The 15,744-nt window shown below is 39.4% G+C and overlaps 1 protein-coding gene across 2 annotated transcripts in view; it reads left to right on the forward strand.

Moving 5' to 3' along the window:
• LOC126109902 (methylthioribose-1-phosphate isomerase) overlaps nucleotides 1–15,090 on the forward strand; it is a 69,334-nt gene extending 54,244 nt beyond the window's left edge. For both annotated transcript variants that reach the window (XM_049914993.1, XM_049914992.1), the window contains exon 6: nucleotides 9,403–15,090. In XM_049914993.1, coding sequence (XP_049770950.1) covers nucleotides 9,403–9,560 — 158 coding nt within the window. In that variant the 3' untranslated portion in view covers nucleotides 9,561–15,090. The remainder of the gene's footprint in view (nucleotides 1–9,402) is intronic.
• The last annotated feature ends 654 nt before the right edge of the window (nucleotides 15,091–15,744 follow it).

A 15,744-nucleotide genomic window follows, 5' to 3' on the forward strand; every position in this document is an offset into this window, starting at 1 on the left:
AACTCAACATGCTGACCCCTTGAAGATACAGGATAAAGGCAAGAAAAAAGAATAATGAACAAGTTTTGACAGTTGTCCCCTTTACAATAATTCCCTTTGGCAGTTACGCAGTGAAGGAAGCATTTTTTCCAGGCTTTGTTGCTGTTCTGGATTGCTGATGTGTGAATACATTTCACCTCATTGGCTAAACTCAGGATATTGTACACAGTAGCAGAGTTACACCATATACAAACGTGGAGGGGCTAGAAAGGAAAGGGATTAGTGATGCTAGCTACATCGAGATGTAATGCAGAATCAGTGACAATGGGCGAACATGTGTACTGCTCCAGTCTTTGAACCCGGGATGCCCGCTTACTAGGCAGATGTGTCAACTACTGCGCCATCCGAGACACATTGTTATCGCAACTGCACGCACTATGTCGGTACGCCTCACAGCTGACCCATATTCCCACTGGCTGCCTCCTGTCTGTAGTCCCTCTCCATTTCCTCTGTGCTCGCTACTCTGAGATTCCTGAAGGAGGTGGATTCATTGCCCATCTAGGCGAATCAGTTAAGTGTCCAAAAGAGCAGGCACAACGCTTCATGTAAAGTGACACCACTTAGAATGGTTTTTGAACCAGCAGATAAAAACAGCTCACAGAGACTGAGATTTGGAAAGTATGAGTGCTGAAGAATCATAGGAATTAAGAATAAACTCGCAAATTGCGATTATGGTTCTGCATCGGCTGTAGAATATCTCAGCACAACTGAAAATTTGTGCCGGCCTGGGACTTGAACACGGATTTCCTGCTTGTGCAAGCAATCGCCTTGACCACTTCGACTATGTGAGCACACTGCCAGAAGTGACCCAAATCTCAATTTGCCCTGGTGTCTACTCTCCCTTGTGCTTGTATTATATTACCGTGTGTCCCACATGGGGTGAGACACTGCTTTCTCTCATTGTTGCCTTGCTGTGGCATGAAATAATGGAGAGCACTGTCTGAGACTGCATGTTGACAAGCAACATCCGCATTCAATTAAGAACAAACTTGTAATTTGTTCTGACATATTCTTAGCTGTTGTGGAACGCTAATTGCAGTTTGTGAGTTCGTTCTCAGTTGATTGTGCTGTTGATTGTCATTACAGTGCCTCAGCCACTGCACTGCAGTAATCATAGGAATGACAGATACTTATAATTTAATGTACGAAATTGATGTGGTGGATTGTTATGATACACTATCAAAGTGCATGCATCATCTGATAGAACATTTGGCAACCTTTTCTTGTATGTTTGAAAGGTTCTGTAATAAAAATTTTGGGCCAAATACAAAAAACTGAAGGACTAAAGGTAACTTACCATACAGTTGAGGCACAGAGTCGTCATTAGACACACGATCGAGACTGAGATTGTTGGTAGTTTTCGAGTGAATCCTTCTTCAGAGCTATAAAATACATAGACACCCACACAGATATATCACTCTGACATTACAGCTCAACTGGGACAACGGGTGGTGTTGGATGGCATGAGAGGGGAAGGAAGTTGCAGTGAGTGGGAGGGGAGTGCTTGGGAAGAGCAGTTGACAGGTGGGAAGGAGAAGAGGCAGGGATTCACAATATACATAAATGACCTTGTGGATGACATCGGAAGTTCACTGAGGCTTTTTGCGGATGATGCTGTGGTATATCGAGAGGTTGTAACAATGGAAAATTGTACTGAAATGCAGGAGGATCTGCAGCAAATTGACGCATGGTGCAGGGAATGGCAGTTGAATCTCAATGTAGACAAGTGTAATGTGCTGCGAATACATAGAAACTAAGATCCCTTACCATTTAGCTACAATATAGCAAGTCAGCAACTGGAAGCAGTTAATTCCATAAATTATCTGGGAGTACACATTAGAAGTGATTTAAAATGGAATGATCATATAAAGTTAATCGTCAGTAAGGCAGATGCCAGACTGAGATTCATTGGAAGAATCCTAAGGAAATGCAATCCGAAAACAAAGGAAGTAGGTTACAGTGCGCTTGTTCGCCCACTGCTTGAATACTGCTCAGCTGTGTGGGATCTGTACCAGATGGGGTTGATGGAGAAGATAGAGAAGATCCAACGGACAGCAGCGCGCTTCGTTACAGGATCATTTAGTAATCGCAAAAGTGTTACGGAGATGATAGATAAACTCCAGTGGAAGACTCTGCAGGAGAGATGCTCAGTAGCTCGGTACGGGCTTTTGTCGAAGTTTCGAGAACATCCCGTCACCGAGGAGTCGAGCAGTATATTGCTCCCTCCTACGTATATCGCGAAGAGACTGTGAGGATAAAATCAGAGAGATTAGAGCCCACACAGAGGCATATCGACAATCCTTCTTTCCACGAACAATACGAGACTGGAATAGAAGGGAGAACCGATAGAGGTACTCAAGGTACCATCCGCCACACACCGTCAAGTGGCTTGCGGAGTATGGATGTAGATGTTAAGTGGCACAGGTTGTCAGGTATGTATTGAAATTGACAATGTTGTCCTCAGAAGTTCCGCCACAGAGTAGTCGGCCTGTATTCTTGGTCACTAGCCAATCACTTTGGGTTCACTTCTTCGATATGGGAAGGTAGACAGCAGGCAATTGGTTGGAGTTGTTAGGCAACAGGAGCTGAGAATTTTTCTGTGAGAACTCCTTATTGCCACCACACCCAGTGCACACAGCCCGCCTCCATGGAACACTACCTCTCCCAACATTCTACAGCCTTCAGATCGACATGTTCTGGTGAACTGTTTCCGTACAAGTGATTATTTCATCTTTGAGAGGAACATATACAAAAGAATCTGCAGCACGACCTTGCGCACCAACTTGTTATTGGGCTGTCTAGAGGAACCCTTCCTAGTCACCCAATATTTTAAAACCCTTGTCTGTTTCCTGAGCCCCTCCATTTAATGATATGGACCGAGGATGAAGACGCTCCACCCTCATTTCAGCATGGCCTCAATACCTGGCCTCTCGTCTACTGCCGCCGCTCCTCTGAAGCGCAGCATGCAACCTTCCTGGATATTGACCTCTACATTTCCAATGCTTCTTACAGACACAACTGCCAGACCTTTCAAATTGAATACACTCATAAGACAAAAAAGACACATTGTGAAGGAATTATCCAAATGGGTCGGAAATAGGTAGATGTGCTGTACATGTTACAAAATACAAATTATTACAGTTTCAGAAAATTGGATGATTTATTCAAGAGAGAGGGTGTTTCTTAAATTGAGCAGTCCGGTAATGTATTGGCCCACCTTTGACTTTATGCAAGGAGTTATTTGGCTTGGCATCAATTGATAGTTTTGTCGGATATTGTCCTCGGGGATTTAGTGCCAAATTCTGTGTAATTGGCACATTAGATCGTCAAAATAGTGAGATAGTTGGAGGACCCTGCCATTAACGATTCAAACATTCTAAATTGGGAAGAGAGATGGGCCCGTGCTGACCGAGATAGGATTTGGCAAGTGCGAAGACAAGCAGTAGAAATTCTCACAACATATAGGGAGGCATTATCTTGCTGAAATGTAAGCTCAGAATGGCTTGCCATGAAGGGCAACAAAATTGGGTGTAGAATGTTGTCGATGTAATGCCATGCCATTAGGGTGCCGTGGATGATGACCGAAGGGGCCCGGACTGTCGCTTCTGGTTGTCAGGGTGTTCGGCAGGTGGTATTCCACTGCTCTTTTGGTCATCCCTAGACAGGTCTTCACTGGTCAGTGGGACTCAGTTTGAAGCAAGCTTCATCACCGAAGACAATTATACTTCAGTCATCGAGTGCCCCGTATATGATCATTGAGGGCTCCTAACATACTAATTTAGGGCTTATAACATACTAATTTATGTAGGTTACCTGTTTGGATTGGCACATATGCAGTCCAATATGCTGTCACTTGTGTTCACGTTGGAAACTCGTTGACTGGAGTAGAATTGTCTTCAGTGATGGGTCTCACTTTGAATGACACAATGACCAGAAAAGGTGTATCAGGTGATGCCCCCGTCGGCAGTGAGACTGTCACCCACCGTATGGCCCAGCGACCAGGAGTGATCATCTGGGTCCGTGCCCTCTGCTCCCTGCCCCTCAGACAGTCTGGTCAGACATGGACAGTCCATCTGCAATGACAAGCAATTATTGTGCAGTATGCTGAGATGACACCCACGAACCAGTTGCAAAGGAGCACCTACGCCATAAACATGGAGTGAAACAGTTTCACTACATCCTTTGCTGCTGCTAATAACTGTTGTTGTCATTCAACAATCTGACCTCATGTGACACTTAACTCTTTCCATATTGTCACCTGTCCTCAAGGTGGAACGTCTTCCCACACGAGCTTTGGTTTCTACCACTTGCTAAAAAGGACTTGTATCATCTGAGCACTTGTGCTCTGGATAGTGACTGTTCTATAGTAAGTCCCTTCTGACATTTATTACATCACAGTAGTGGTTTTGCCGAGCTTTGTACAACATTTGATGACGGCGCATCTCACTCAGATGCTCTCAACACTTGTATTAGCACTGCATGGAGGCCAAACTGGTACCGATTTAATGGCACAGTATGACCTAACTGCCACCCACAGAGGGTGCTGTATGTTCTTGCATAGTGTTTTCAACCACATTAATTATTTCCAAACACGTTTTGCTTTTAATGTAGATATGTTGATCTTCCTTGTCATCTGCATAGTTCTTACACAACTTCTAGCTGTTAACTGAGCATCACAGATGCTTACGCAAATGGCAGTGCTAATCCGTGACAGAAATTCTGGGCTTTAAATAAATTAAGTCACTGATTGCTGCCACAATATCTCACCTAGTTTTATTAAAAATCTTTCTGTACCGTTCATAACAGAAGTAGATGCATACCACCTGCTGTGGTGGCATATTATGTAATATTGTACTGTGGCATCTCAGGTTTGTTGTTGCTTGTGTGCACTGTGTTTGATAATAATTTACTGAGGAAGGGAATAGTACTGCCACATGTGAAATAAGTTCTGGAATAGAATTTTCTGTGTAGATTATCTTCAGTTGCAGAGGCCAATTATATGAAAACCTCAAGCTGCAGCCAACATGAAGGTCGCTCATGTTGTCTTCGTCCATCTTAAGAATGAGACCAACCAACCAGTTGGAGGACTGCCTCCCAGTTGAGGTTGGAACTGAAACAACAGTGGAACTAGTTCTTCTGTCGGTTCCATGACTCTGTACACTAAATAAAGGGCAAAAGGAAAGTTGTTTTTACAGCCAGATTCAAGTCCTACAAACAGTCTGGAAACAGAATAATATACGCATCTTCTATATTCTGTTCATCATAGAATAAACCCAATGAAAACATTACACCCTGTATTCTTTTGCGTTTGCTCGAATCTCATTAGATTTCGTCTCTCATTGGATTTCGTTTCTGCGGAGTGAGTACAGCCAACTAATCGTAAGGATATTTTTTTGTGCTGTGTTACGTGCACATAGACTGAGCGATAATGTGGGACAACTGCTTTACCGGCACATTAAACGTGGACAGCACAGGCCAGCCAGCTGGTCAACTAACCTGCAATGATTTCAGCAGTTGCATTTCAGATGTAAGAAGAAAAGAGTAAATAAACAATATAGCTTGGAGTATAATTTAATGTTTAAAGAGAATGAAATAGTATTTGGCAAAATTCCAGCACTACCGCAGGCTTCTTAGATGACCAGACGTAAAGTATAAAATTCCCTCGTTCTCACCTAACGTAGTATTCTAATTACAAACAAGAATTACGAAAATTTCTAGCTTAAACCCAAGGTAATTTTTCTTGGCAGCTATGAGTGATGCAAAAGCATACTGCAGGGATTTCATGATATTGTTGAATACCGAAGCCACTGAAAGTGTTAATTACAGCCAGTTGTCCGATAATCTCTTAGCTCCTTCCTTAACTGAACATTTCAGTTCTGGAACTGTCATGTGCTATGTTGATAACTAGTCGATCAGCAACAGAATCGACAAAGCCACCCAGGTGACACATTTTCTCCTCTTCTTTCATGAGGTTCCGTTCTATAGCCCGCCAGCGTTTGGCAGTGATGCGTGAAACAGCTGCATGAATTAGCTTCAGTACGTCGGGCAGCTTTACAGTCGTGTTACTTCTCGTGGCGTCCTTAACTTGCTCCATATCAGTTCATTTGGTTTCGTATTGTAATGGTACAGTGGCAAATATAGACGTGTAGCATTTGTATGGGGTGCTCGATGCTGTTTCTCATGTTCTTATGACACTTGTCATTCTGGTTCAGGAGGGACTAGGTCTGTGGTATAAAGAATCTCTGGTTTTTCATATTTGTTCTAAAATTATATTGTTTTCTTAATTTAAGCAACCTTTATTAAGACTCTTTCATAAAATATCGTTAAGTAATAGTTTATGTTTCAAATGAGAACATAAATTTCATATGCAATATGTAATTAGAAACAAAAAGACATGCATTATTCATAAAAAATGATGATGAATTTTACAATTACGAGATGTGAGTATTTAAAATTGAAAAAAAAAAAAAAAAAAAAAAAAGACCAAGGCACGACTTGAACCGTCGATCCAGATTATCAGTTTACTATGCTATCGATTCCATTATACATCCAATGTGTATTTGCTCTTCAACTGTATCAAACACAATTCCTCAGAAAACTTCAAATCTGACTTTTTCTGTTAATTTATGAAAAACATTAAGAACAACCTATTTCTCAGCACTTTTTAACCATGTTACACACTTGTTTCACTTTGGGGCAGGAAGCAGGCTCAGCCATTTTCATACTGTGTATTATCAGCGCAACAATCAGAGCACAACAGTACAGAGACTGTGACTATACATGATTTTTGAAATGAAAACTACATAGCTAAAGCATGATTAAGAAAAATGTTGATGACTGTTAATACATTAAATATCTTAAAGTTCCATTTGACATAACTTATAAGAAGATATCTAATATATAATAGGACCTACTTCCAAGAACGTACCACCACCAGTATACATGTGCTATGGCTTCTGACCAGTAATGTATGTATTTGTTTACATCAGGTTTATTCTTATGATGAAGAGAGTATGTAAATGTGTCATACTCTTGTGACGTGCTAAAGTATTTTACACACATTGAATTTGACATACTTAAATTCTCACTTTCTTCAGTTTTGTAAAAGGAAGTAAGATAGTGGTTGCCACAGCACCATATATGAGCTAGACAGGGACTGAGACAGTAGGTAAATATTAGAAGAATTTGTTGTTTGTTATGTACTGAAAGAATTGGCACCACTTCTTTAACTGGCGATAATTGAAGATGTTATAAGTCTTTCGCGACTTTTACAATTTGATAAAACATTTTGGTCTACTGAACCTATTGACACTAGATGTTTCCTTTGTCCCATACTATAATGATGTGGCCTGTGTTCTTCATCCATTCTCTGCAAACCACTGTGAAGTGGCAGAGGGCTCTTTCCATTGTAGCAGTTGTTGGGGATTTTTCCTATCCTATCCACATATAGACTGTGCGAAGAATTGAGTCGTAAATGCCTCTGTACGTAATGTAAATAGTCCAATCCTCAATCAGTGGGCTCTGTGTTTGATTCTCGGCCTGGTCGGTGAGAACATTGACACTATTTCTTTTGGGCCTCTCTTAGTTTTCTGAATGTAGGCCGTTGTGACAGATTAATATCTGGTGTAGGGAATTGTAAGGTGGGTTGGAAGGTGACAAATTTGGCTGTGTCAATGGATGTGAAGACAAAATCTTAGAGGTAGCCACAAACTGATCTGTAGCATAGCCTGGGGCCTAGATTAGGTTGAAAGGTGACAGCTCTGTTGAGAGTTGGTGAAACGGTATCAAATGCATTCCAGCCTGGAGTTGGCAGTCGTGTGTGCTTGATGTGTGTGTGTGAGTGGTGTGTGTTTCTCTTTTGCTGATGAAGGCTGTGGCTGAAAGCTTTCAGTAAGTGTCTTTTAATTGTGCCTGTCTGCAACTTAATATGTATTCTTTATGGTAAGTAAGGATTCGCCTTTCCCTACATTGTTGGTATTCCTACCTGTTTGTTGTTTGATGCTAAAAATGCATTTTATATAGCCCTTCAATACATCAAACAAAGCTTAACGCCTACTCTAGTAGGCATTTTGTGGATTATAAAATGGCGCATCATCACGGCAAAAGAACATAAAAGACTTTTTTTGTTCTGCTGAAGAGCAGAACATTTTTAAGCGAGCAATTTATCGTGTTTTAAACAGTTGAGTGCAAATCATTTGTGTCACTGCAGTATTATGATAAAGTATATACAGGTGCCAAACTTTCACTCACAGTAACAATATCTTACCATACAATACAGACATATTTTACACCTCAAGTTGTGCTGTACATTACACCTTCGTGTAATTTTTGTAGCGTGAAACAATATGTCTGACAGTATTTTCAGCTGAAAATAAGTAGAACTGCACTGTAGTGTGATGATGTGGGTCAATAAAAGAGCTATTTTGCATTCCAATCGTGCTTCCAGTCCCATAGGGGCAGATAAGTGCAGTTCGTCTTTATTCATCTCACAGAAGACACGACACGGCCGCAAATGACCGAGGTGTCACACACTGTTTGCACTATAAACTTTCACCCTCGAGAAGCTGACAGTTGCTTTGTACAGGGTGTTTATAAATGAATATTGGGATTTTAACGCTTTATAATATTTATTAAACTTACATGTATAAATGATATATCAAATGAAAGAGCAACTCAAACAGTTTTACCAAGGACCTTATAAATGTTCAATGTGAGCACCATTTGTCACACAGCACACATCGAGGGTAGCCGAGTGCTGGATAGACCACAAGGGGCCCAATGACAGGGCTCGCTTTGCGTGACCTCCACGTTCACCCGACCTAACGCCGTGCGATTTTTTCCTTTGGGGCTTCGTCGAGGATCGTGTGTACGTGCCTCTGCTACCCCAGACCTCCCTGAATTAAGAAACCGGATTGCAGCAGCTGTTGCTACAATCACTGAAGATGCACTTATCAACATTTAGGAAGAACTCGGCTGTAGGCTTGACGTGTTTCGTGTGACATATGGTGCACACATTGAACATTTATAATATATAAGAAACTTTCAGCCTCAATTGTGCTAACGAAACCGACCTTTGCCTAGGTTTCAGCCCACGTAATTGAGCCTTCTTCAGAAGATATACCTGAATCTATAATTTGTCTAAGAGGGCACGGTCTTAGAAATAAAACTAAAACAGCCTGAATAAGCAGGTAAAACTATTTGAGTTGCTCTTTCATTTGACACATAATTTATAAGTGTAAGTTTAATGTAATAAATATTATAAAGCGTTAAAACGCCAATATTCATTTATAAACAACCTGTATTTATTTTCTGTACCTCACCGGATGCACGAGGCTCACCTTCCCTCCCGTTTTCTGTCGGCAGGTATAGCTTGCTGGAATCCGGCATTCGATGTGACCCCTGCGGAGCTCGTAACTGCGATAGTGACGGAGCGCGGGGTTGTCGAGCCGGGTCAGCTGCGGAAACTGCTGGTGGAGGAGCGGCAGCCCAACGGAATGCTGGTCGGTGACATCCCGTCCTAGCGCCGCTCGGTCCTGCCGCGGTCTCGCCGGGTGGGACACTCGTCGGCGCAGCTCGTCTGCCGTACTCGATTTACTTGTTCTGCTGAGGACCCTTGTTATGTCAATTTTATGCAATTGTGAACACATTTTGTAAGCAGTGCTGTAAACCACAGCTCAGATACTTTTACTTTATCTCTTACCTTTATTTTCTGTTATTTGTGTATTTTTATGACGATATTATTGTAGTGTTTCTCAGCACACTACTGTTGCTAAGCTGGGATTGATGGATTGTTGATTCAGTATTAGGTGCAGAATTTTTCCAGGGTGATCCTTATCGTATAGTAAGTACACATTTGTCGAATGATGTAAAAAAGGGAGAGCATTCAACTTTCACCGTGCTAATTTGTGGTCACAATGAAAAAATATATTTCAAAGATCTTATTTGTTCATAAAGATGTGTTTCAGGTGTTGATATAGTTCATCTTGATATGGTGACTGATGGGTAATGGATAATTCGCAGTTGACTTGAGTCAAGTTATCGTACTGGGAATCCAAAGTCTCATATGTAAATGCCAGTAGGGTTCTTCCGCATAGCTATTAACACAGTTTATTGATATGTATGTATGGAGTTTAACACATTTTTAGGAACAAGTAGTTTTTGAAGCAAGGTTTCTGTAGATATTGACAGCACTTTGCAGTTTAGGAACTGTGATGTGATGTGATGTGATGTGATGTGATGCGATGCGTGTGTGTGTCTGTCATACTACAGTAACTGAATTTTTGGGAGATGATTCTTGAGATTTTAAAATTGTCTTTAACTTTGTTCTCTATCTGAAACTTTCTCCTCTCATTTGGTGAAAACATAAATATCTGATTCACACACATTTTGTCTTGTAGCGATAATATGTCAGGTTTGTTAATTAAGAAAAACTACACAAAGTGCCTTCTTATGGAAACCCTGAAATATCTGTACTTTTTAAAAACAGAACAAAATGCTGCAAAAAACAAGTGAAATTTACGTCTCTAGTCACATAGTCACATACTATTCCTTATACTCAAAGGAAATAAAAGCACAAGCTGTAGTGATTAAGCATGAACAAGGACTGTTAAATTTGATTATACTCATCTCGGTTGTGTCAACTCAAATACTTAGAAATAGAAAATCCTGAGCAGTCTCATCTTCATGTGCTGGGAGTGGGATAGATTGAAGGTGGCGATTGACAAGTCAACTATTTTAGGTGCGGTGTCGTCGGGAGAGGTCGTTGGGTCATCACAGAAGTGGTAGGTTAAAAAGTATGGAAAGTGCCCTCCCCCTGAGTAGCAATCAGTTCGAATGAAATGAGGTGGGGAAGAGGTTGCAGTTCTTAGGAATTTGTAAGAGCCAAGAGGAGAACAGGGAGAAAACAGAAGACGTGCCAGGTTTTAGAAATGACAGAAGAACCAAACCTGCAGAATTAAAATTGCTCCCTGCCAAACAAATTTTGGAAAGCAGCGTATCCTTACTGAGTGTGTAGTGTGTGATACATAAAAATGAATAACGGTTTTGACTTTAATGGAATTTTACTTTTGGCTTTAGAAAATCGTGAGAAGGGACTCTTCAGACTAAAGTTGTATCCACTGCGAGTATTGAATAAGGGAATATATAAAATCTAATGTAAAGTAAATAAATACATTCATCTCAATAACTTGTAGTTTAAATAACCAACAGGGGAAGACAAATTGCTTCAATTGTATATGGTATCTAGTGCATGCATGCATGCATGCTAATTACATACATACGTGCTTGCTCCTGTGATAGAAATCAGTTTCTGGGCAAGTTGATGTGTGTCCTAATATCAAAACATATTGTGGAATTTGAACAACTTATGTTTAGCAGTAGTATAAGTGATGTATTCCCCCTCCCCCCTCGTAAGCAAGCAGTCGTAAAATAGTGTTTAGGAAATGAGTGTCACTATGCATAATTTTTGTCCTTGCACAATTCATTCCTCTGTCTGGAATGTTGATGCTGCAATGTACGCATTATGTGATAAAAGTAAGAGCTAACAGTTAATAGTAATACTTGCATCAGTATAGAACATTTGTAGATGATTTTTAGCGGGTCATAAGTAAAATAACTGTGTAATATCACTTTGAATGTTTGTCCAAATGTGATTGCTGATGCCAGTTTATTGCTTCTTTCTGACCTTTTCCCTTTCCTTCTGCTTTTTCTTTTCTTTCAGTGGTTAGCTTTGTGTAGCGTATTTCGAGTATTGTTTATGACTATTCTTGAAATAAAAATAGCATCCTGCCTGTCCAAGAATAGTGTGATGGCATATTGATTCTGTGAGCATGATAGAAGTTTCTAAATAATTCCAAATAGAAAACATTTTACTTTTTTGGAGGATGAGTGGTGATTTCCCCTTCTGTGCTTTTTCTGTAACAAAAGCCGTCTCAGAGTCAGTTGTGTGTTTGTATTTTTTTATGGCAGATTTACAAATATGTTTGCAAAGTAGGGGTATTAAAAGCAATAAAAAAAGGCTTGCCTATTAAAACTGTGTGTCTAAGAGATTTTAAAAATAAACATATTTCCTTGTAGGCAGCAAATACTTTATTGTTTACATGGTTCATTGATGGTTAATTGTGAACTAGCTCATGTTACATATTGTATGATTGAAGTTTAGAATATTCGAAGATTTGTTCTGTGCCTTATTTCTAAGCAATAAGTAGTTTATGCTGCAGTTAAGCACTGGCATACAACTCAGCCGTGAGCTGTGTAGACAGAGCAGCTTGCCCGAGGCTAGTTTCTGTCTTTGTGAAATCTCAAGAATATACGAAGCACTTAGTACATTGTTATTTTTTATTTTGAAAAATTGAACATTTGTATTATTAGAAAGACCATTACTAGACATGTGAAGAAGATAAACTCATGGAAAAATGGCACAGTTGACTGGCTGCTTCCAGCAAAACATTAGGTCATAGTATAGCAGATACATTTAGAGAGCATTGCAATAAGAAACTAACAGCTTGCTACAAGAAATACAGTTCTCTGCAGTACCCACTGTAGAGCTGGTTTATGAAGGGTCTGTATGTAAGCAAAGCAGAGGTTGTGGCCGGATCATGACATCATTCCATCATATGTAGCAGGAGTACTATGATGCCAGTAATCACCCATTTTAATGTATAATGTCTTCATCCCTCACCGACACACTCCCATCCCCCCCTCCCCCCACCTCCCTCCTCATCCCCTATTATTTTATGTTATTTCAAGTACCTCATTTAGGAGGTGATTCTATGTTTCAAATGCTTGAGGACAAGTGTTTCTTTTAAAAAATTCGTTTGTTCAGCTATTTTTTTGTTATGTCGTAGGCACTTTCCTTGCTACATTTTAGCTTAGCCACATGTATAATAGAGTAAGTATATAAATTGTATTAAGCCATATTGTCCCTTAAAAAGCCCAGTTTCCGGACATTGTCAATGTTTGACCATGTAAACTTACTTTCCAGTCTGTGTTCATGCTGTTCATGTATGTCCTTTGATAATACTTTCAATAATATATAACAAAATTGGGTCAGTTTTTAAAGCTCAATGACAATATCTGCCGTTATATAATTTTCATTCTGTGAACAAATAACTGAGTAAACTTCGTCTGACATTTGGAATGTGTGAAACAGCCACAAGGAGTAAAAAGGCACTGGGTGAAATTAGGGAACTATTAAACATTTTTCTGTTCTCTGACTGCATAGGGGGCAGTCTCCCATTTTTTTTTTTTTTTTTTTTTTTTTTTAAGCACGTGTATCTCAGTTATTTAATTAGTGCCATATTCAGATCCCATTTTTGTCTTCATGAGATGTTGATTGCAGCACACAGTAAGTTAAACCATTATTCAATTTTATAGCTGTATACTAAGACACAGAATGTATAAATGTTGAGAAAGTGTAAGTTTACACATTTGGGCAGGGTTGTGCTAATTGTACCTTTCCTGCAGATGCATGTGGAGATAACAAGTCTGCAGAAAACTTGGAGCGTGTGTTATGTGGTGTTTCTCTCTGCCTTTTTTACTTTATTGTGGCTCTTCTCCCCCCCCCCCCCCCCCCCCCCCCCCCCAATCCTCTTCATGTGTTGGTTGTACCACCACTGCCATTACACCTTTCATTGCAGTTGCTATCTTCCAGATGTGATTTTTCCTTTATAAAGCTAGTCATCTTGTATACACTCTTCATTTAATGACTGGGAGGGAGAAATACTTCAATGATAGTAAGATGTGGTATTGAATAAAAGACTGACTGACTGAGATTTTTTGTGTAAATTCTTTCACAGGAGACTTGTTCATAAATGTAATCACCATGCTGATAAATATTTCTAAAATGTGGGCTCAATTCTTCCATTTCATGTAGTGTATATCAGAAGAAGAAAGTATTTGTATTATTATTACAAGAGGGTTTTCTTTTTCCACTTATTAAAGGAAAATTTTTGTATCTCCAGTACTACTTAGGAGTAAGTAAATTAGCAAATTAATATCTTAAGCAAGATGATGAACTATTTGTAGTTCTGTTCTCTGTTGGTGTTATTTGGGTGATACTGATACTTCAATTTTCCACTACTTGGTTTGCTGTTTGTGCTGCAGCAAGCTCAGGGTTTCTGCTTTAGGTATCTGTGAAAAATGTGACTTAAAGAAAGATAACATTAGTTTTCTGATCATAGCTCTTGCATTATAGATGGTTTTAGTTTTGTTAATGCATAGTTCCTGAAATATTGTTTGCACTGTGTTTTGTATCCATAGCTATGCAGACAAGAAATATAATAATAACTTGTTACATTTTGGATGGAGAAAGAGAGATCTATACGAGAGAGAGAGAGAGAGAGAGAGAGAGAGCGAGAGCGTAAACATATGTCCATTATTTTTAAGAGGTGTTTGGTTTTTTACATGTTCTCTCCTTATCACCTTCTTCCCTGCCTCCTCCCTCCCCCCCCCCCCCCCCTCTCTCTCTCTCTCTCTCTCTCTCTCTCAAATATTAGTATAGAACGTGATATTTTATTACACATGTGTCTGCATAGGTGATAAGATGTAATTGATACCTATTACTGAAAATACAATACTGAAATTATTTGGTTATTCTTATATATTGTGTATGGTATGTTTAGTTCTATGTATTAATTTGGTTGTAGTTGTAAATGACCACCTCTCAATGGTAATTAAGGAACCAGAAAAGGGATATTAACATGTTGTGGTATCTAGGTTACTTCGTATTTAGAGACTTAATGTATACATAATGTAATTTGTGACTCAAATTGAGTTACAGAGGAAAAGAAAGAGAGACTGTCTTGGGCAGTAGCAGGGGACAGAATATGACAAAGTTCCATTCTGCTAAATTTTATAGGATGTAAATATATATATATTTATTAATTTGAACTGGAATGAAAATGCAGTGTGCACAAATAATTTGTCCTCCTCAGTTCTATCTACTTTGTATGGTAGCTAATGTTGCAGTGCAAGGTCATAAATTTTGATATGTACCTTATTTTGGGCATTGTATATACCGAATTATTTTATTAAAAGTTAGACTCCAGTTAATGATTTGTTGTGTTTATTTTTCCTTATCCATGTTTCATTCCAGAAGTTTAAAACCTGGTTGCTGTAGGATGTCTCACAGTGTGCATCGCATTCCCTAGGTTTTGTAAATTGTGAATATCTGCACTGCAAGTAGGGATGGTCTCACAACCCAGGTGTATGACCTCTGAACAGTAGATGAAAAGTTTCAGATTGAGGCAGACAAAAGTATGTTTATTATGAGCACAGTGTGGAACTGTGCCTGCTTAGCTGGAAGATCTATTTAAAACAAAATTAGTTATGTTTTGGCTTAGCAAATGAGTAGTGGCATTACGGTATATTGATAATTTTAACTTTATGGACCGTCTGACTACAACTGAATGAAACACAACCTTCGTGCCATGTGTGTTTCGCCTTTATTCTCTGCAAGGCATCTTCAGTGGCCCGAAATATGTACATATTTTTGCTATTTAGATTCCATTTTGGTCAATGTACCTATAGGTTATAAACAGTTCTGGTGGTTGGTTTTTGCTATTATGTAGTAATATTTTGAACTGTAGTTACAGGCTGCATGGACAATTTTCTACATATTACGCTACTATTCCAGTTTTGGTGTCGTTCCTCCTCTTATACATGCTACTTGCATGGTTGGTTTTATTTTATTTTTTTTTATTTATT

The sequence above is a fragment of the Schistocerca cancellata genome, chromosome 12, assembly GCF_023864275.1.
Source record: "Schistocerca cancellata isolate TAMUIC-IGC-003103 chromosome 12, iqSchCanc2.1, whole genome shotgun sequence".
NCBI classification, from domain to species: Eukaryota; Metazoa; Arthropoda; class Insecta; order Orthoptera; family Acrididae; genus Schistocerca; species Schistocerca cancellata.